Below are 21,892 nucleotides of genomic sequence, written 5' to 3' on the forward strand. Positions count from 1 at the left end.
CGGCGGCCGGCGGCGCCCGCTGGTTGTCAGGGTAACCGCGCCTGTGCCTCGGAAGAAATTCTGTCCGGGGTTTGTACCCGATTTCCCGCGCAGTTGGCCGTGCCATTCAACAGCGCGAGGGCCTGGAGTCGGTCCGGCCATCGACTGGCTTTGTGGCCTCGGCCTTTGTGACCTGCGGGTTCTCATCTCAACTGGGGACCATGATAATAGTAGCTTCTTAATAGTGTCTCGCCAGGACTGAGTGAAAATGTGATGACTGGCCGTAGTAAGTGCTCGCAAAGTGTTCGCATCACCGTCCCTCTTGAAAAAGATGGGAAAGCAGGATAGAGAAATGCAGGCTACTGGTTTGGTCTTCAAGGCGAGAGGCGGGACCCCAAGGGGCTAGGAAGCCGCCCCCACCTGGCGTCCACCCCAACCTGGGCTCGCGGGGCGCGGCGCGCGCAGCGGCGGACTCCTGGCCTTTGGGGACAAGGTCACGAGCGGGCGGCAGAGGAGCTGGGACATGGCTCGGTGGACTCGGCCTGCTCTTTCCGCCTTCAGGCCCTGGGGCCCGGCAGGTGAGTGGGCCTCTTGGTTCGGCAGGGCGGGCTGGCAGCCGCGGGGGTGAGTCGGGGCAGGCGGCGCCCGGGGCGGAGACGAGCGCTTCGGTGCCCGCGCCTTGCTGGGGTTGAAAAGCAGGCCGGATTCAGTTCAGTCGAGCGCAGGAGTCAGGTTTTTTCCTTGCATGGTCGGTGGGACACTGGAGAACCTGAAAATGTTAAGTCCCTGTTCACACAGCTCAGAGGATATTCCAGAGGCCACCATGGCAGCAGTTTCTTGTTTCTTAGGGATATTTTGGATGAGTACAAGCAACACTTGTATGTTCATTGTTGACACTGTTTAGTTAGCTTTTTTTACTTAACAATACGTCTTGGACTTACTTCTATCTCAAAACATAAATGCTTTCTTAGTCTTTTATACCGATCTGTAATTCCTTTTTTTTTTTTTTCTTTGCATGACTGTTTTTATTCGAACCACCACATCTACCGCAACGAAGAGCTCCCCAGGCCCTGCGTCACCTTACAGGAAAGGGCTTAGAGTCAGGGAGGAGGGACCTGTTGCTCCTGTCCCCGCAGGGGGAGGTCAAGATGGAGTCTGGGCTTCTTGGTTGTAGATCATTCAGACTCCTCCCATTGTCTGTCTCTGCGGGGAACTGAGGATGCCTCCTCCCCCCAGCCCAACTCTCAGTTTGGGGGTGGGATCTGTAGGATTCCATTCTATTGATGTTTCATAATGTATTTAATCATTCTCTTATTGAAATAGTTTGTAATCTTTAGTTATTACAAATAATGCTGAGGTATATTGTTTGTACACACTTTTTGGATAAACTCCTCGGAGTGGGACTCCTGGGTCTAAAGGTATACGCGTTTTTATTGTCCCCGATAAAGTTTGTGCAATTAATACTTCTACTAGCATATGTTCATACCGTTCTATGCAGTACGTGTATATTTTGGGATCTTTGCTGTTAACCTTAAAAATAAAACTGTTATTTTGCCAGCAAAATGGGTGTATTCAGGAATAGCAGAGAACTGCAATCCAAGACAAGAAAGCTATGGCAAAACCATAGGCAAGTTCCAGAAACAGAGGACAGAAATGCTCTTTTATTTTTATTTTATTTTATTTTTTAAATATTTTATTTGTCGGAGAGAGAGCACAATCAGGGGGAGCGGCAGGCAGAGGGAGAGGGAGAAGCAGGCTCCCCGCTGAGCAGCGAGCCCGACGTGGGGCTCGATCCCAGAACCCTGGGATCATGACCTGAGCCGAAGGCAGTCGCTTAACCGACTGAGCAACCCAGGCGCCCCAGAAATGCTCTTTTAGAGAGGAAGGGGAGTGGGACTTAGGAAGGCTGTAATAAGCAAAAACCCCTTCGGAATAAACTGGGAACTGGAAGTATAGTGGCTTCTCGTTGGCTGAGCTGTGCTCTCATTTGCTGGGCTCCGACCATCTCTCATTGGCTGGGCTGTGCTCTCCTTGGCTGGGCTGTGCTCTCCTTGGCTGGGCTGTGACTAGCTCTTATTGGCTGAGTGTGCTCTCATTGGCTGGGCTCTGCTCTTATTGGCTGAGCTGTGCTCTCATTGGCTGGGCTCTGCTCTTATTGGCTGGGCTGTCCGAATGGGAGGAACCCCTCCTTCCTCCGCGGGCGCAGTGAAGCCCAGGGTTCTTCCCGCTGGGAATGCAGAGGGCTGCGAGGAGGGAGTGGTGGGCGGGAGAGCTCCCCCTGCTGGCCTCCACTGCGTGTTAGTGAGGTGTCCTTTATTCCGTTTCATTGCCTAGGAATTGAACATACATATGGGAATATGTTAAGACCCATAGTTGTTAAGAAACGTAACTTAAGGGGCGCCTGGGTGGCTCAGTCGGTTGAGCGGCTGCCTTCGGCTCGGGTCATGATCCCAGGGTCCTGGGATCGAGGCCCAGGTCGGGCTCCCTGCTCAGTGGGGAGCCTGCTTCTCCCTCTGCCTGCCGCTCTGCCTACTTGTGCTCTCTTGTCAAATAAATAAATAAAATCTTAAAAAAAAAAAAAAGAAACGTAACTTAAATGTCCAATAATGGATTAATACTTAAGTAATGGTACATCTACTTGATGCCATCTTACACAGGTACTAAAAGTATCGGTGAAGAGTTTAATATTAGATCCAAGGGATCTTTCCTTCATTCCAGAAACCTTTATTGCACTGACCAGGTGTCCCAGCAAATGAACTCAATTCTGACTCTACCTGCCTGAAGAGAGCACCACAGGTGAAGGACTCAGTTCCACAAGACAGCCCCCAGTTCAGACACCAATCCAGGTTGTCTCCTGTGCTTCTGACAGACCAGCTACTAATCGGAGGTCCCCACGATCCCCTCCTCTGGTTCCATTCATTTGCTAGAGCAGCTCACAGAACTTGGAGACTGGTTGACTTAGTACATTATGGGTGTATCACGAAGGATGTTAAAGGAAATGAATGAATGGCCAGAAGTGGAGATACATAGGGTGAGGTCTGCAAGGGTCCCTGGTCCCCTCTGCCTCATGGAGTTTGGGGCCCGGGGGCCTGGCACGTGGTTCACCGACCTGGAAGCCCTCTGACCACCCCCCCCCTTCTTTTGAGTTTTTATGGAAGCTCCAACCCTCTAATCACAGTTGGTCCCCCTGGCACCCAGCCCCCATCCTTAGGGCCTTTCCAAAGTCCCCTCATGAACATAAACCCAGCTGTGGTGGAGAGGGGCTGGTTAAGCAGAACAAGACACCTGCTTCACCTTCATGGCTCTGAGGGGAGTTCAGGAACTGAGGACAAGAGACCAACCGTGGTAACAAAAGATGTGCCCTTTGCTCTTAGAAATTCCAGGGGTTTGTGGATGAAGACCAAAAAACATATCACAATATCACAACTTCCCTTTAATTCTTTTTGTGTTTCTCATAATAACTTGCATGTAGGAGGAGCTCAGTAAATGTTTGCGTGGAGACTGTAGGGGAAGAGTTGTTCTAGATGCGGAGTGACTTGGGGCATTTAACAGCTGTGGTGCAGCCAGAGCATCTTCTTCTCTTCCTGACCATCCGGCCGGTTTTCACTAGAAAATTTCTTTTGGAGACTTAACAGCTTGCACTTGGAAGAACTGCTTGACAGGTGCTTTTTACACAAGTCTCTGATGCAGCAGAATTTCCTTCAGGATCTGTGGGCATCTCTGCAGGAGTGTGGGGATGAGGGAGAAGCACTGTTTTCCCTGCTGTGTGTATTTCCTATACTTTCTGCTGGGAGAGATCTACAGTTGTAGGTCTTCTTGAGCGAGACTGTAAGAATCATTTCTTGCTCTTGGCATTGGCAGCTGAGGCTCAGGGTGTTTGAGTGACTTGATGAGACTGGCAGTGAGCTAGGGCTCTGACTCTCCTTTGGGCGCCCTCGGCCCTGCACGTACACCTTTCTTTGTCATGTTCCTCTTTCTCTTGTTCATACCTTTCAGAAATCTGTTCTTTTGAAAACCAAGATGACTCTGTGTGGTGGGAGAGGCAACCACACAGAAGCAAGTGGACTGTGAGCAGCAAGCAAGTCCCTGACCTGAGGGTGGAGTGTGCGAGGTGGTGTGCAGGGTCACTGCAGGAAGGGAGGGGGTGTCAGCCTGCCTCAAAGGAGCAGGGAATCAAACGAGGGCAAAGTGGTTGCTCACTGGGGTTCAGCAGTGGCTTCACGAAGGAGGTGGCATTTGGTCCTGGCCCTGACTATGGGAGATTTGGACATGCTGAGGTGGAGAAAGGTCTTTTCAGGCAGAGGAAACTGGGTTTAGGACATACAAGAGCTAGGGAATCCTTTTGCTTGGCTGAAAGGGGGGATATATAAGAGGGCAGGGTAGGGGTTGAAATTGTCACTGGGATGGGATATGCTGTGCTAGGATGGGGAGCAGAGAGCTTCAGGGGAAACCTCACTGACAGTGTGTCCAGTGGGTGGGTCTGTGCAGAGAGTTTGCAGTGTTGGTTTTGTAAGGAGCAAAAGAGCACAGAAGACAAAGAGCAAACAGGAGAGTGAGTTAGGGCCATACTTCTAGAAGATGCATACTCCTGAATTGTTCTGATGTGTATGACGATGTGCTTTTAGGGTGCTTACTTCTTGCCTGAATCATGAATGAGTAAAAGAAATGCTCTCAGTTTCCTGTTTTTATGTCTGTATTCATTTTAGATTCATCACTCATTTGAGGAGGGTTGTCAGTTTCATTTGTTGAATCTCTTTTCCCATCAGGGTGGAGGAGTCTCTATACTGCAGTCACAGATGTCCTGGGGGAGGGTCATCAAGGGCCTTCTCCTGGAAGAATGGACATGGTGGCCACCAGTCTTTGGGGTGTGAAAAAGCCGCCCTGTGCAGTGGGGCTGGCAGTCCTGAACTCTGGGTGAGTTGTCAGCATGATATCAAGAGATGAAGAAGTCACGCAGCTTGGTTAGATGCCACAGGGGCCCTCACAGCAGATCAGTAAACCCAGGAAGCCTTTCCAGGCTCCTGTGAGGTGAAGCTGTAGCGCCGCATGCCTCCCACAGCTGCAGACCACTTCGGTGGGGTGTTCAGTTAGTGCTACGGGCTTTGTATTATTCATACTGCTTTTGTTTCTTCCTGTTGCTTTCCTGGGTGTTGAGTCATTTTCTAAGTCCTGAGATCCTGCTGAAGCTTGTGACTTGTACATTGTGATTTGCTTTTTTTTTCCTGTGGAAGGCCATGTCATATCCCTAACACTTAGCCTTGTGAGTGTCTCGGCTCCTGGCTTCTGGGGGTGACTTGAGAAGCCTTCCAGTGCTTCACAGAGAGAGCCTGAGCTGAGTCTACCCACTGCCTTGTCTTGGTCGTGGGATTCCTTTGGCTGCTGCATAGTATGAGCGGCTGTGAACATTGAAGATCAAGTTTCTGCAGCAGTGTGAATCTCAGGGCATGCGTGTTTCTTTCTGGAATGGTCTCTAGAACCCACTTTTTCTCCTGATAGTATTTGGCGTGAAGTCTGAGACATCTGGCTTTCTTTAAATGTCACTGCCTGTTTGTCACATCCCAAGTAGCTACAGTGTCTGTCTCTGCAGAGAGCACACCCAGAGCCCCCACAAAGCCCCCGCACCTTTGGTGTGGACCCTGTTCTCTTAGCACTGGGTAACAGGAATTAAGAGATGTTACATCCCTTGTTTGCACAGTTCCAACTGACCTGAATTTTTTGCTCCCAAATAAGTTTTGATTTCTGAGTTAAGACTTCTTTCTCTTGTAGCCCAGTAGTCATCCATGATGAGAAGGGTGGTCATTTGGGGGGACAGGAGGGAAGTGTATGATCATTCTAAGTGGTGGGGGTGGTCAAGTGCTAGCAGAAGCTTAACTGTCCCTGGTCACCTGGCCACTCTCCTTTTCTGTCAGCATTACAGGTGGAAGAAGACCCATATCTTTTTCTGCTAGTGCCTCAAGCATCTTTGGAAGAGGAGGCAACAGTAAGAAGGAGAAGCTTTTTCTGCAGGATATAGCGGAGCTGATCCAAGCCAGAGCCTGCCAGAGGGTGGTGGTCATGGTGGGGGCCGGCATCAGCACGCCCAGCGGCATTCCGGACTTCAGGTGCCCTGCAGCGCCCAGCTCCCCCCTTGGCACCCTGGTCTGCCTCACGGTCCTGCCCTCGTCCTCAGGGCTCAGAGCCTCTTGCTCCTTTCTGCAGGTCTCCCAGGAGTGGCCTCTACAGCAACCTGCAGCGGTACGACCTCCCCTACCCCGAGGCCATTTTTGAGCTCCCTTTCTTCTCTCACAACCCCAAGCCCTTCTTCACGTTGGCCAAGGAGCTGTACCTCAGGAGCTATAGGCCCAACGTCATACACTACTTCCTGCGGCTGCTTCACGACAAGGGGCTGCTTCTGCGGCTCTACACACAGAACATCGACGGGCTCGAGAGAGGTGAGCCGCCCTCCTGTCGCCACCTCTTCTTCTGCAGGGAAGGCTTTGGGTGCCTGCTTCCAGGCAGTGCTCACCCTGTCCTCTGATTTCAAGCCAACTCCTTATGCCTTTGTCCCTGACAGAAAGTCCACCGTGTGCTTAAGAGTCACCGTTGGGATCTCATTGGTGGACTGTGAGTTTTGGATAGAACTAAAGTTGACATTGGGAGCTTCTAGTTTTGCTAATCTGATATGATGATTTCTTTTTTAAGAAATTTATTATGAAATTTTTTGAGTGCATAAAAATAAAGAGAGGAAGTAATGAAGCCTCATGCCCTCATCATAGCCAGTCCTTACTTTATCTGTCTTCCTACCCCCCACCTTCTCTCTCACCCCCAGTGATTTTGAAGCAAATCCATGACATCATAAACCTAACCTATAAACAATCTATAAGTGTCTCTAGAAGATAAAGACTTTTAAAACATAACTACGATGTCATTGTCACACAAAGAGATCACTATTCATGCCTTAGTATTATCAAGCTCTTTGTATAAAGATCTCCTGGCTGTCCCGATAGTGGCCTCAACAGTGATGCACGGATGGTACTGACCGCTGAGTGTGCGCCTCAGCGAGGCATCTGCTGAGCCTCTTTCTCACGGGCAGCGACGCTGATAGGTGCTGTAGTGCTGGCTCTGAGTGAGCCGGCCGCAGCTCAGCCAGGCTGCAGACGTCTTGTGGTTTGTAAAAAGGAGTCACCTGGACTCCAGGAAAATGATTCCTTGCTGGAAGGATTCTGCAGTTTGGAACCACTTAGGCAGCAGTGGATGCCCCATGGGGATGATCTCTTCTGGAGGTGCAGCAGGACAGGCCTTGTGGGAAGGCGGGAGTATCTGGCCGTGGGCTTTAGCATATGGAGATTTATGACAATAACCCGAACAGTGGAAGCCACTTGCAGCTGGGACTGTCTGCCCATCCATAGCTCAGAAGCTGACAGTGGGAACAGGTAACTGTCATAAATCAGTTACCTGTGTTTGTTTTTCTACAGTTTTTTTTTTTTTCTTATTAATACAGTATTTATTTGTCTTCCCTCTGTCAAACCCTGAGCCAACCACTTTCCCCAGGCTGCCTGGGGAGGTAGAGGAAAAGGAACATACAGGGCAGACAAGACACAGGAGAAAAACCTATGGGATGTGGAGACGGCTCCTTCACATGGCGAAGATGAGAAAGGCCACCATCAAGCAAAAGAGCCCCATGGCCTCTGAGAGGGCAAAGCCCAGAATGGCGTAGGAGAAGAGCAGTTGCTTCAGAGAGGGATTCCTGGCATAACCAATGATGAGGCTCCCAATTCCAGCCCCAGAGCCAGCCATCCCTACCGGTACCCCAAGGCACTTGGCTGCTCTGTGGATGTCCCTTGAAACGGTGCTGGCTCGGAAGCTGCAGCTAGGAATAAGTGAAATCAGGGGACGTGGGGCTGCCAAGCTGCTGAGGCTCTCGTCTGTCAGCGTCTCTGGTGGTTTTAGCACCGCTGCAGACAGTGATCGGCTCAACAGCTGACGGGTGCTCCTGACCAGGAAGGGGGGTGGAGACGAACTTTGCACAGGCGGACATTTTCCGGGGATGAGGGGCTGTGGCAGGAGAACTGCTCCCAGTGCAGAGAAGACAGAGAGGGGCCGGGGCGGGGTGGGGGGAGGCTCTACATTTTTTTTGAAACTTACTGTCTTTATATAGTTTTTTTTTTTTTTTTTTTTTTTAAGATTTATGTATTTGAGAGGGAGAGAGTGAGAGCACGCACACATGTGCCCATGGTGGGAGGAGCAGAGGGAGAGGGAGAGAGAGAATCTCCAGCAGACCCTCCGCTGAGCATGGAGGCTGCCTTGGGGCTCGATCCCATGACCCTGAGATCATGATCTGAGCCGAAATCAAGAGTCAGATGCTCAACTGACTGAGCCACCCAGGCGCCCCTATATAGTTTTTTTGCTTTTACTTGGTATCTGTAGAATAGAAAATATTTTCCTAGGTATCAAATGTAGTTTTATTTCAACTTACATCAAACTTGTTGACAGGCTTTGTTTAACCATGATTTGGCTCCATCCGGGGGCCCTGATCCCTGTGCTTATTCTGGTCAGTGGGACATGATCTGTAGGTGGTGGAGGCAGGGACACCAGGCTTGCACTGAGGGCTGTGACTCCCTCTGGGGGCCTGCCGAGCTCAGAGCTCATGCTCTGGGAGCCAGCAGCACTTAGCTTTGGTTTGAATTTCAGCATCTGGCATCCCTGCCTCAAAGCTGGTTGAAGCTCATGGATCCTTTGCCTCTGCCACGTGCACTGTCTGCCGAAGGCCCTTTCCAGGGAAGGACATTTGGGTGAGTTGTCATGCTGCCGCTTGTCTCCCTTCTGCACTTTGCAGTGGGAGTGATCTGGAAAAGTGGCATTTTATAAGCATCGTATTAGAAGGACAACAACAGTAATGGTATGAAACGTTTTTATTTTTAAATTGGAAAAGTAATACACACTTGTAAAATATTAAGAAATATGTAGGGAAAAATGTATCTCCCTTCAACCAGTTCCTATAGCCCACTTTTAACAGTTTGGTGTATAATGTTCCAAGGCTTAAAAAAACAGGCGTATCTAAACATACATGTCCATATCTGTATACCTACAGCACACAGAGTGACAATTTTTTTTGGAGTAGGGTAATTAAAAATTTTTTTAAATTTATTTGAGAGAGAGAAAGAGAGAGCATGGGGGGGGGGTGCAGAGGGAGAGGGAGAGAGAATCTCAAGCAGACTCTGAGTGCAGAGCCCGATGTAGGGCTCGATCCCATGACCCTGAGATCATGACCTGAGCTTGAAACCAAGAGTTGGACACTTAACCGACTGAGCCACCCAGGCACCCCAGTATAGGATTATTAAGTTTAATATTCTACAAACTGCTTTGTTACAGAACAAAATTTTATGGATATCTTGTGTCAATAACTACAGCTCTGCTTACCGTTTTTAGTAACTGGAATATTAAATTTAGACTTTCACCTACTGTGGGATATTTTTTGATGTTTGTGATTTTTACTATTAGGAATAATGCATCAATGACACTTGTGCTCATACCCCTATGTACTTCTGGGGATAGTTCTGTAGGATGGGTTTCTTCAAGCAGAATAGGATAGACTGGAAAATCTTAAATAAAGATGAAACTCTGAAATATTGATGAGGCATAGGACCCCATCTTTTATTTTATTTATTTATTTATTTATTTATTTTTAAAGATTTTATTTATTTATTTGACAGAGAGATAGACAGAAGAGCACAAGCAGAGGGAGTGGCAGAGGGAGAGGGAGAAGCAGGCTCTGCACTGAGCAGGGAACCTGATGCGGGACTCGATCCCAGGACCCTGAGATCATGACCTGAGCCGAAGGCAGACGCTTAACCATCTGAGCCACCCAGGCGCCCCCCCATCTTTTATTTTTTAATGAGGTCAAATTCACATAACTGTAAAATTAAACATTTTAAAGTGTACAATTCGTTGGCATTTAATATATTCACAGTGTTGTGCAACCACTACGTCTATCTGATTCCAGAACGTTTATATCCCCTCAAAGGAAAACTCTGCACCCACTAACTGGTCATCCCCCTCACACAGCCCCTGGCAACCATTGGTCCTTTTACTGTCTCCATGGTTTTGCCTTTTCCAGAAGTTCAGAGTTGGATTCATACATATGCAGCCTTTTCAGACTGACTTCTTCATTTAGTCAGATGCCTTTAAGTTTCCTCCATGTCTTTTCATGGCTTCATAGATCACTTCTTTTTAGTGCTGAATAATATTCCCTTGTTTGGGTGGACCACAGTTATCCATTCATCTACTGAAGATCATCTTGGTTGCTTCCATGTTTTGGCAATTATGAACAAAGCTGCTATAAACATCCACACGCAGGTTTTTGTGTGGACGTGAGTTTTCAACGCCTTTGGTAGATACCAAGGAATGTGACTGCTGGATTGTACGGTAAGAGCATGTTTCGTCCTTCCAATGTTTAGTGGCTGCACTGCTTTGCATTTCCATCAGCGATGAATAAGAGCAGCATTTGGTGTTGTCCGTGTTCTAGAATTTGGCTGTTCTGATAGGTGTGTAATGGTATTGTATTGTTTTAATGTGCATTTCCGTGATGACATATGATGTGGAGTATATTTTCAAATGCTCATTTGCCACCTGTACATCTTCTTTGGTGAGCTGTCTATTCAGGTCTTTGGCCCATTTTTTAACTAGGTTGCTCATTTTCTTATTGTTGAGTTTTAAGAATATTTTTGTATATTATGGATAACAGTCCTTTATCAGATATCTTTTGTAAATATTTTCTCCTCATTTTCCTGACAGTGTCTTTCACAGAGCAGGGTTTTTAATTTTAATGAGGTCTAACGTATTTTTCTTTCATGGATTGTGCCTTTGGTGTTACCTCTGAAAAGTCATTGCCAACTCCTGCTCTGGCCCTTTGTAATAGCAGCAGAAACAAGGGGTGAGGGCTGGTTGTTTAGGGGCCTACATTTGCTGGAGTTGAAAATTGAGAGTGGTAGTGGTCTTTCTTTTAGGTGACTTATCTAGGATGCCAATGAGCTGGTTTGCCAAATTAACTAAATCTGGAGTGGACAAGGTTTCCCATAGGATGATGGTTCAGCTCATTAATAAATGGAGTTAAATGGTGGATTTAGCATCTGAAGGAAGAATTTTCTTTGAAAACAATGTGGAGTCGAATGTGATAGTCATGAATAGGTTCATCAGGCTTCTCTGTGCAAGCCTGAATCTTGTTTTGACCAGCAGGCTTAGGAAAAGGTACTGTAATTGCTTGATGTTGGCTTGCAGCCCTCTCGGGAGCTCCTGGCTGTGATCTAAAGCCGGCCCCTGTTGGCAGAGGGCTGGGAGAGACCGAAGAGGTGGCCACTCCAGGTTTGTAGGTGTCCATTTTAATCATCAAGGGAACTGACATAACAAGGCTTGTCCTGGGCAGCAGCAGGATGGCTGGATCCCCACACCTGCCTTCAAATCTTAAAAATTTATAAAGAGGCCATTAACTGGGCTCAGCCCCATCTACTCTGCAGGTGTTCTCAACACCACACCACATCACCATCTCAAGGCTGTGTCCTTGGAGCAGCCTCTGGGATGGGAAAGGCAAGGGGAACCCACATTCCAAGGACAGGGGAATGGAGTGAGGAGCCTCCAAGCGCTGGGGTCCAGGTCACAGGTCAACTGGTGGTCATATCTTTTTGATGACCATCTCCAACACTCAGTGGAGATTTCCAGCGAGTGTTCTAGCACCTTGTCAAAACTCAGGCATCTGTTTCTCTAAACCCCTTTCAGGATGCTCCCATTGGGCTGGTTTTATCCAGCGTTTGGCCTGACCCTCACCAACAAGCATGGGGACCAATTGATATAAATCTGAAAAATCAGATGGGTAAGTTTGAATAACTGTGTTACATTCTTCAGCAAATTTATGGGGTCCTCAGTCACTTTAGGAAACTCTTTCACTATGGCTCGAAATTCAACCTTAGTCCAGGCAACATAAGCAATTTGACGTTCATTTGGACCCCCAGCAGAGTTATCTTTAGAGGGGTAGCTATTAATAGGTTCAGGAGAAGGTGGGTGGGGAGAGGTTTGGAGGTAAAGGGAAGCTCAGCGAAAGGGTTAGAATGAGTGGTGGGTATAGGGGAGGTGGGGACAGTGCTGAGGGGAGAGGGAAATGGCACCAGAGGCGGGCCTGCGCGCAAGGTCGCCCCACCTGTCTGGAGACAAAGGAGATGGGGAGGGCAAGACTCAGAAGCTGCGTTGACTTCTTTCAGTTGTTTGCCTCTTTGCAAAATACTACTTCTAAATTAACAAATGAACCAAAGAGGCGAACAACCTTTGAATCCTAAAAAATGTTTGGAAGCCTCAAGGTACCAATTAAAATAAGCATGCAATTCAGTTTTGACAAATTTAGAGCCATGGTTGTCCGATTCAGTTGTGAGAAAAGTAAATTTGGGGAGATGGAAAGTTCCCCATAATGGCCATTGAAGTTGTAAATTACTTTTGGTTGAGTCAGTCCATTTAGCTAAGAGTGCACATGAGGAGGGACCACAGTTTTGACACATAGAACAGGCTGGGGTCCCAGAAGTGTGGGAGGGTAGGGGCAGGGGCGTCCTCAAAGCATTTTGATCACTAGGATCCCATTTCCCAGAGACTTTTCTCTAGAGGGAAGAAAAAAATTTCTAAACAGCACAGTTCCAGTAGGAACAGCCTGGCTCTAGAGAGGAGTCAGACCAAAGGCCAAACGAGTACTCTGAGAAAGGACAAAGCCTTAAAAAGGTCTTGAATAAAGCCTGGAGAGCTGAAAACACAGAGAGTGAAGCTCAAGTCCCAGAGAAAACTTACCCTCAAACCCCAGGGTCGGAGAGAAAGCTGCAAGCCCGACTGGGTCTGTGGATACTGGCACCTGTTGGTCTGCTCACCAGCCTCAGAGTCTCTGAAGGTAGCCCCCTGCATCCCCTTCTGACACCAGTGATGTTTTCCTTAAAAATAAAACTGCCAGTTATTTTACCAGCAAAATGGGCTTATTCAGAAATAGTAGAAAAACGCAATTTGGGAGGAGCAAGCTACAGCAAAACTAGGCAAGTCCAAACAACAAAGAAGAGGGACATTTGATGGAGAGGAGGGAGGGAGTTGGGAGGGGCTGGAGAAACAGTTCAGGGGAATGATGGTGTCTCGCCAGCTGAATCGCTGGGGTGGTCAATTTGTTGTAGAGGGTGGTACACATCTTCCCCTGTTGGGGCCTGCCTTGATGGTTCTTTCCTGTTGAGGGTTCTTCTGTTGGGTCTGTAGTTTACAATTCTTTGTGGGATTGATGGTGAGTGGTAGGGTTCCTTCCAACCTCCTGAACCCACATCAGCAAGGTCTCCCTTTATTAATTTTCATAATGTCCAGCACCATTTGTTGAAGAGACGAGATTTGCTCCTTTGTCAAAGATCAGTTGACTGTGTTTGTGCGAGTCTACTTCTAGGCCCTGTGTTCTGTTCCACTGATATGTTCACCTGTTCCTACGGTAGTGCCACATCCTGGTTCCTGTAGCTTTTTATAGTAAGTCTTGAAGTTGGGTAGTGTCAGTCTTGTTGTTCTCCATCAATATTGTGTGTTGGCTCTTCTGGTCTTTTGCTTTCCACAGAAACTCTAGAATCAATTTGTCACTATCTGTTCTCTGCATATTTTTAAACCTTTTCTCTTTGTCTTTAGAGTTTTGCACTTTTACTGTGGTCTATCTCCATATGGATTTCCTTTTGTTTACTTATTCTGCTTTAAATTTGTAGGGCCTTCCGAATCTGTGGTTTGAGATCTTTCATCATTGCTGGAAAAATCCTTGGCCCTTGCCTCTTAGCTGTTGATTGCCTCTCCCACTCCCTCTCCTCCCTTTCGGAGCTCTCCTTAAACTCCCATGAGACCTTCTCAGGCTCCCACCCGTGGCTCTTCTGTGTGTTCCATCTTACTTCTCTGTGCTGTGTTCTGAATAATGTCTTTTGATCTGTTTTCCAGTTTATCAACCTTCTATTCTGTTGTACAGAATAAAGCTCTTCCACTGAGTGCTAATTTTTGTTACTTTTTGTTTGTTTGTTTGGAAAAGGTTGTTTAATGAGATGCAAAACCTCAATCACGGTAGGCTCATTTCCAGATCTGAATTGCTTGCCCCATTTTTTTCTTCCAAATTTTTATTTAAATTCTAGTTAGTTAATATATAGTGTAGTATTGGTTTCAGGAGTACAATTTAGTGATTCATCACCTCTATACAACACCCAGTGCTCATCACAAGTGCCTTCCTAATTTTTTTTTTTTTTTTAAGGTTTTTTTATTTATCCATTCGAGACACAGAGATACAGAAAGAGAGAGAGAGAGAGAGAGAGAATATGAGCAGGGGGAGAAGCAGAGGGAGGGGGGAGAAGCAGGCCCCCCGCTGAGCAGGAAGCCCGATGTGGGGCTCGATCCCAGGACCCTGGGATCATGACCTGAGCCGAAGGCAGACGCTTAACCAACTGAGCCACCCAGGCGCCCCACAAGTGCCTTCCTAATTTTTGATACTTTTTATTACTGGAAGTTCTATTTGGTTCTTTTTCAAATCCACTACATTATTTTTTATAGTTTTCTTTCCCCATCAGATACTTTAAACCTGTCTTTTTTTTTTTTTTTTTTTTTAAACACTAAACACAAATTGGCCTTAATCTGTATTTGATAGTCTCTGAAGTCTTTGAGTAGTCTCTCTCTGGTCCATTGTCTCTGCTGGTTCTGGCTGGGCTCAGCTTGCTGAAACGAGGCCAGGAAGGTTTGTCTTAGAAAATGGTGGTGTCCTCTTTCTTAGGCTCCCTCCTTTGAAACCCAGCCCAGCACATCAACACAGGCATCTTAGGGCTTAAGAATGATTTGTGCCTACCTCACCTTGTCCTGCAAGGAAGCGGTCTGTGGTAATGCCACTTATAACTTCAGCCTGAATGTCTTCCAGGGCTAAGGTGACGTCGTGATCACTTCAGCTAAAATCAGGGACAAGTTTTATACCACTTTTCTCATTGAATTACGCCCAGTGTAGGCCAAATGCCTACAGAGTACCTCCTGAGGACTGTGCAATCTACTGAGTATTTCCTTAGCATCCGAATGTCTCAGAGAAGCACCCCAGGTGCACGGCATGGTGGTACATGTGCTCTTCAGGGTCCGCTCTCAAATACTCCAACCTGTCCCCAGTCGTAGGGTGCCATATGAAACAAAACCGGCAAAATGTCAATAAATGCCAAAGCTGGGTTCATTATTCAGTTGTTGTGAATGTTTGAAAATTTCTTAGTAAGAGCAATCCTTTTTTTTTTTTAAGTTTTTACTTAAATCCCAGTCAGGAAACATACGGTGTTATACTAGTTTCAGGTGTACAGTTTAGTGACTCACACTCCGTATGTCGCCCAGTGCCCATCACAGCAAGTGTAGTCCTCAGTCCCCATCCCCTATTCAGCCCGTCCCCCCGCCCCCTCCACTCTAGTAGCCGTAAGTTTGTTCTCCGCAGTTAGGAGTGTTCCTTGGTTTGCCTCTCTCTCTCTCTGTCTGTCTCTCTCTCTCCCCCAGTATGAAGAGCTGTGTTTAGAGTGTGTTGTGACATCGCCCTTGGCCCACTTTCTGTTTGTGTTATGCAGGCTGATGTGACCGTGGACAGGATCCCCCGCTGCCCGGTCTGCACTGGCGTTGTGAAGCCCGACATCGTCTTCTTTGGGGAGGCACTTCCCCAGAGATTCCTGATGCATGTGGTTGATTTCCCCATGGCAGATCTGCTGCTCATCCTCGGGACCTCCCTGGAGGTTTGTCAGCAGGTCCAGTGGTGGACTGAAATGTGTGTGTGTGTGTGTGTGTGTGTGTGTGTGTGTGTGTGTGTGGTGGGGGGAGGCTGGAAGGACAGGGCCGAGGAGGTGGGGCTGGTGGGGGTGGCACCAGGTGCTCTGGGAGCCTTCTGGCATCCTATCTTCGGAAGACGAGTAGGTTCAACTGGTGAGGAAGCAGAGGTATTCCTGGCCTAGGGAGCGACAGTCTGGGCAGAATGGGGAAGAGGGAGGACGCTCAGCTTTGGAGGTGCTGTCAATGTGGGTGGGGCACAGTGTGAGGGGAAGGGAGAAGGGAGGGGCATGGAGAGGTGAGGTAGGACAGACTTCCCAGGCCACATCACAGAGGCCGATTTTGTGCTAGGAGAAGTGATGGACTTGAAGGGGTTGAACCAGGGACATTGCTCCTTGGGGTCACAGAGACTGTTGGGGAGTGGGGATTGGAGCAAGATGTCCAGGAGGCTGGTCCTCATGAAGGCAGGGCTGTGGGCACAGTCAGACCATGTGACTAGGAGAGAGGGCAAGGAGAGGGACTTGGGGACAGGAGAGGGCGTGGTCTGGCTCTGTCTGTGGGCACTCAGGCCATTTGTTGGTAAGGAGGTATTTAGAGGGAGGGTGCCAAGCTCATTTCTACACGTGTGTGTTTGAGGTGCCTGGGACACACCCATGGACACGTTCCAGAAGCTGTTCTCCATCTGGACCTGAAGCTCAGGAACTTTGTAAAGGATGTGACAAGAGCAACAAATGAGCCCCTGCAATGAGCTCTGCCTGCTTGGATATAGGCACCAAGGGGCAGAAGGCCAGAAAGGCCTGTGCTCAGAGCCCCTGTCAGCTACAGAGGCCGAGAGTTAAGTGTGTTTATTCAGCAAATGTGTCTCCTGTGTGCTGGGCCCTGTTCTAGGGCTTTGGACGGACACAGTAGGATGTCGTAAGCAAGGGACACGGTGTTAGGTGATGCACAATACGGGAGAAAGAACACGTGGGACAGGAAGGCTGGGAAGGGTTGTGAACTGGTTGTGATCTCAGCTTGTTGGTTTGCGTGGCCTTGTCGGGAAGGTGACACGTGTCAGCTGAGGGTGTGTGGCAGAGGACACTGCACAGTGGCCTGTGGCCACATGGAGTGAGTGAGCAGAGGGCAGCAGTGACAAGGTCTGACCTCCTGACCCCGCGCGTGTTGTGGTGGGGAGAGCTGGTAGAGACCCTGCAGGTGGCAGTCCAGGTGGTGATGGCAGGTGGCCAGGTAACACTGCAGAGGGCGTCGGAGCCCAGGTGTGTGAAGGGACGGTGGGTGGGAGAGTGTGGACTCCTGCAGGGCTCCAGGGTTGTGACCTGAGTGGCTGCAAAGATGGAGCTGGCTTCCTGAGACCGAGAAGCCTAGTGGGCACGTTGGGGGAACTCGGCCCCAGAGACACTGATTCGAGTGCTGTTTCAGGCTGTCCACTGGATGCGTGGCACAGGCGGGTGGATTCCTGCATCTGGAGTCCACGCAGGAGCAGGGGTGGGACCTGGGGTGCCAGAGGGAGCAGACAGAAGAGCCCAGAATGTGGACAGACCAGTGATGCCCACACTGGGCCTGGAAGGAAGGGTGGATGTTGTGTGGGGGGGTGGGCAGAGGGGCCAGGGGGCCGTGGTGGTCAGCGGTGAGTGGTGTGGAGTCTGGCAGCTGTCCTGTGCCGGCCACCAGCAGTGGACACTGGGGCCACCAGTCCTCTTTATTTCTTTAAAATGAAATGAAAATAGCCTTTTTCTCTGATTATAAAAGTACCGTATGCTCCCACATTATATAAAGAAGAGAGTGAAGTAAAGAATCCCTTCAAGTGTTTTGCTGTGTCCTCACAGGCTGCACAGATGCGGGGATCTTTAACCAGAGCTGGGGAGGCACCGTGCACAGAGACTACCTGGTTAGCGCCCACAGTCTCCCCAACAAACATGGATACTCGGTCCCTGCCGGGACCTCCAAAGCAGAGTGCTTGTCTATAAGCACTGAGTAATCTGTGGTGTTGCTCAGACTTTACCTCATATGCTGTGTGGGAGAAATATTAATGCACTTGGTTATGGATCACCCCTCCAGATCCCACTGAGGGGTGACATATATCAACCATAGGATGTTTTCTAAAATCTGAAATATTCTGAATTCTGGAACATACCCAGCCCCAAGAGTTTTAGGATGACGATGTATAACAATTTATTTAAGCAACTTTCTATTGATGGACAACAAAAATAAATAGTATAGAGATTTTATATTCAGAATAATGGTGTAGTGAATAATCATGTGTATACATGTTTGCACATTCATGTGAGTACTTAAGTAAATATTGAGAAGTTACTTCCCAGAAAGATATACTAATTACACTGCCACCAACCCTGTATGAGTGGCCATTTCCCATATCCTCACCAACACCAAACATTACCTGTCTTTAAGTTTTTTTTTTTTTTTTTTACCTATCTTTAGGTTTTTATCCATCTGATTGGTTAGAAATAAATGTGTGTGTGAGAGAGAAAGAGAAAGAGAGAAGAAGAAGATCTAACATTTCTTTTTTTTTTTTTTTTTTTGAGAGATCTAACATTTCTGTAATAAAGAGTGAAGTTTATCTTTTCATGTTTATTAACCATTGTGTTCTCTTTGGATTACATATTTATATCTTGCTCATTTTTCATTGGGTTATTTTCTTAGTCTATTTATAAATTAGCAATATAAATCCATAAATTATATAAAGTGTTTATAAATTAGCTTAGCAATTAGAAATATAAACTGTAACATGTTGTAAATATGTTTGCAGTTTATGGCAATGAGGTTTAAAAAATTATTTTTCTACAGCATATTTTTATAGATAATAATGTGATAGTATTATGTAGTCAAACCTATCATGACTTTCCTTTGTCTTATCTCACTTATCAGGCCTAAAAAATCCTTCCCTACCTTTACTTGTGAAACCTAAATTTTCCTCAAGAACTGTTTTGTGTACATTTGAAATTTTTTCAGCGAAAGCAGGAATTGAGTATTTTCCTACCAGATAATGAGCCAGTCTCAGTACCATTTATTAATCTATTTCTTATATTATTACTCCTGAATGGAAATTTCACTTGGGAGCTGGATGAAGAAGCCCAAAGGCACCGAGTTAGGACTCCCTGGAGGTCTGGATGGTGGAGACTGTGGAGAGGTGGGGCCTCCACCCCTGTGGGCAGCCCAGGAACCCTCTGTGGGCCCAGGCCCTTGCTCCCAGGGAGCGAGAGCAGACAGGCGAGATGCTGCTGGGAGGGGACGGTGTGTGATGGGGCAGGACAGGTAAGAGTGGGCACAGTTGCTGGAGCCCAGATGCGCCTGGGCGGGGAGACCTGCAGAGGCCAGGATGTGCAGGAAGCAGAAAGATGTGGACCAGAGGGAGGCTCAGGAAGGGAGGAACCCAGGCATTGAGACCGAGCAGACCACATGACTGGAAGAAATGAAATAGCGGTGTGTTTTCCCTGTATCCAAGGCCTCACCATCAGTCTGAGCTGCCCTTTCAAAGTCTCAGGCTGTGGCATGAAGTGTCCTGAGGGGCTTGGAGGGTGGGCACTGTGCTCCTCACATCTGGGCAATTTTTCAGGTAGAACCTTTTGCCAGCTTGTCTGAGGCCGTGCGGAGCTCAGTGCCCCGACTGCTCATCAACCGGGACTTGGTGGGGCCCTTTGCTTGGCGTCCTCGCAGCAGGGATGTGGTCCAGCTGGGGGATGTGGTTCACGGCGTGGAGAGGCTGGTGGAGCTTCTGGGCTGGACAGAAGAGTTGCAGGACCTCATCCAGCAGGAAACGGAAAAGGTACAGACTGTCAAGCAGGGTCCTCTGAAGGGCTGTCTTCCTCACTGCTCTGGGGTCTGGGTCCACCTGATGTGGAGTCCTGGCTGGGTGAAAAGTGACAAAAATAGCTAATATTGGCTGTTAATCCTGTGCCGCCACTGTCTGGGGCCTTCTGTGTGCTTAGGAATCGGGCGTTGTGACTCGCATTATCTTCGTGTGGGAGTGAAGACAGGGACTCCAGGTGCCTGCTCTCTAGACGTAGAGTCCAGGCCGACTGGGCTGCTCTCTCACTGAAGCCTTGCCTTTTGTCCCCTAAAGAAAGCAGCACAAACAGCTCCAGGCTAAGGTGTGGTTCTGAGATGAACTTTGAGGAGCTGAACTTCTGTGTGCTGCTGGTGTGGGATGAAGCCCAGCCTGGGGATGCGTTTAGGAGATGATCAGCACGAGTGCCGTTGGCCTATGACCATCTGCTGAGGTAGAAAGCCAAAGACCCTTGGTGCTCTCGAGGTTTCAAAGCTGTTCCCAAGTGAAGTTTCCTCTAAGAATCAGCATGGGTGGCCCTGGTGTGAGTGGTTATTTTCTAAAGGAGGCAGCATTAAGCATTTGAAGTCCAGTCATCTCAAAGAGGATCATTATGTGACACTGCCCAAAGGGGATGGGGCAGAGGTCTCAGGAAAGCCTCGCGCTTTGGCTGTGAGTGCCTCAGGGCTCAGGGCCGTGGGGCGGGCCTTTCCCCTCACCTCCACTGGCCAAAGCCCCCAGCCTCTGGCTGCAGCCTGGTTTCTTACCAAGTTGAACTAAAGAAAGAAGAACACGAAGCCTATTAGGCCTGGAGGCTTCGCGCTTACTGTTTCCACACATTTTAGACATTGTGGCCACTGTTTTTTCTAGCTGTCTATTCCAGAGTTTAGCTCTAATGGCTAAGATGTAGGCTGGTATCACTCCTTATCTCATAAATGTCCAAGTTATGTTGCTGGGTCATTTTATAGAAGTAGAGAAGGCAGGTGGCACCCAAGCCTATACTTTGCACCAGGTGCCTTGGTCAGATCCGCCTGGCAGCTTCCTGGCCCTGACGTCCTATTTCCATACAAGACTAAGTCATGTGACCCCCCAGGGATTTTTGGAAGTAGTCCAACAGGATTCTACCTGTGTGATTTTACAGTCTTACGGAAATTTATATAAAGTGGGTTCTGGTTTTAGGGGTTTATGTATATAATAAAAGGAGTTGCTATCCAAGAGTAAATATTGAGGGATGAGCTGCAGTCCAACTTGGGGTTACTTTCCCAAATAGTGCCTATTTTTGAGCATGTGAGCTTCAGCACATCTCACCTGGTTACTTAAATGAAGCTTTCTGGTTGGCCACCCAGTTTTGCCCAGTCCTGCTGGACATTGTGTTACTTTGGCTCGACAGCAGCATCGGCAGAAGCAGAAAAGCTTTTGTTTTATGAAATAGTTTGAACCCAGGCCCTGAGATCTGTGGGACTGATTGCCTTTCTCCTCCGTGTTCCAGCTTGACAGACGGGACAGATAGAGTGATGCCTGGTCCCCCCCCCCCCCCCCCGGACCAGAAATGGTTCCAAGGAGTCACTGCCCACCTCTGAGAAAAGTTTTGGCTGAACCAGAACCTGTGGCCTGAGGAAGAGTATGAGGCTGCCTGGGTCCTGAGCTCCGTGCCGACGGGTCATGTCATGCTTACGCTGCAGGCCATCCCAGTCACGGGCACCAAGCTGCCCAGCGCCTTTCTGCTGTTTGACTCTTCAGTCTGCTGAAGCTCTTGATGCCGAACAAAAGCTTTCTCCTGACAGTGACCCTCTGGAACTCCAGCGGACCAACAGGAGGCCCAGACTGGATCTGCTCTGTGTCTGGGTCTCCATCTGAAGGGCAGGCTCAGCATCTGTCCGTTAGAAAAACCGTCTCGGGTGGAGTGGCCACAGCCACTCCCAAGGCATGGTCCTGGGTCCCACGTAATAGGATAGGGTCCTGTAGCATGTTGGCCTCCTTAGTAGGGTTATTTTTAATTAGAGAAACTTTGTTCTTCATTTCTGGCATGAAATAAACTCTTTGGTCTCCTCAAAGGGAATGTGGGTGTTGACAATGAATGTGAAAAGGGGACCTTGCATGTGCATGGACATTCCCCCCACTGGAATAACCTAAGGATGGAGAACATGCCCCTGGATTCACCCTGGAGACGGGCCTAGTGCCGTTTCCCATGGAGCCCCGGCACCCCTCACTGAAGGGCATCATGCCCTGTTCACTCTACCCTGATGCCTCTCGCCTCAACCTCTCCCCCAGAAAGTCCTCTGCTCGGGCAGCTCTCCAACCAGCCCCCTGTCCCCCCTCTCCCCCTCCAGGCCTTCCCAGTAATGCCCCCAG

At 48.5% G+C, this 21,892-nt stretch overlaps 1 protein-coding gene and 1 pseudogene across 6 annotated transcripts; one reads left to right on the top strand and one right to left on the bottom strand.

Moving 5' to 3' along the window:
- Positions 1-5: 5 nt before the first annotated feature.
- SIRT3 (sirtuin 3) lies at positions 6-21,741 on the top strand. Of its 6 annotated transcripts, XM_032414662.1 has the most exons (8): positions 6-557; positions 4,746-4,893; positions 5,889-6,080; positions 6,178-6,410; positions 8,650-8,750; positions 15,564-15,725; positions 19,331-19,540; positions 21,030-21,568. In XM_032414662.1, the coding sequence occupies exons 1-8, from the start codon at positions 503-505 to the stop codon at positions 21,048-21,050; spliced, it is 1,122 nt and encodes a 373-aa protein (XP_032270553.1). In that variant the 5' UTR covers positions 6-502; the 3' UTR covers positions 21,051-21,568. The 6 variants fall into 6 exon arrangements, with proteins under 6 accessions (XP_032270553.1, XP_032270556.1, XP_032270555.1 ...); XM_032414665.1 differs by lacking the exon at positions 19,331-19,540 and having other exon boundaries at positions 21,030-21,067; XM_032414664.1 differs by lacking the exons at positions 19,331-19,540; positions 21,030-21,568 and adding an exon at positions 18,196-18,390.
- On the bottom strand, positions 6,421-8,011 carry LOC116638561 (annotated as a pseudogene).
- Positions 21,742-21,892: the final 151 nt, after the last annotated feature.

This window comes from Phoca vitulina, unplaced genomic scaffold (assembly GCF_004348235.1).
Source record: "Phoca vitulina isolate PV1807 unplaced genomic scaffold, GSC_HSeal_1.0 scaffold16, whole genome shotgun sequence".
NCBI lineage: Eukaryota > Metazoa > Chordata > Mammalia > Carnivora > Phocidae > Phoca > Phoca vitulina.

Excerpts from the sequence above, each read along its gene's own strand:
- SIRT3 (XM_032414662.1), top strand. The coding sequence starts at position 503 with ATGGCTCGGTGGACTCGGCCTGCTCTTTCCGCCTTCAGGCCCTGGGGC. Across the intron at positions 6,081-6,177 it reads AGCGGCATTCCGGACTTCAG|GTCTCCCAGGAGTGGCCTCT; the intron begins GTGCCCTGCAGC and ends TCCTTTCTGCAG. Across the intron at positions 6,411-8,649 it reads CATCGACGGGCTCGAGAGAG|CATCTGGCATCCCTGCCTCA; the intron begins GTGAGCCGCCCT and ends TTTGAATTTCAG.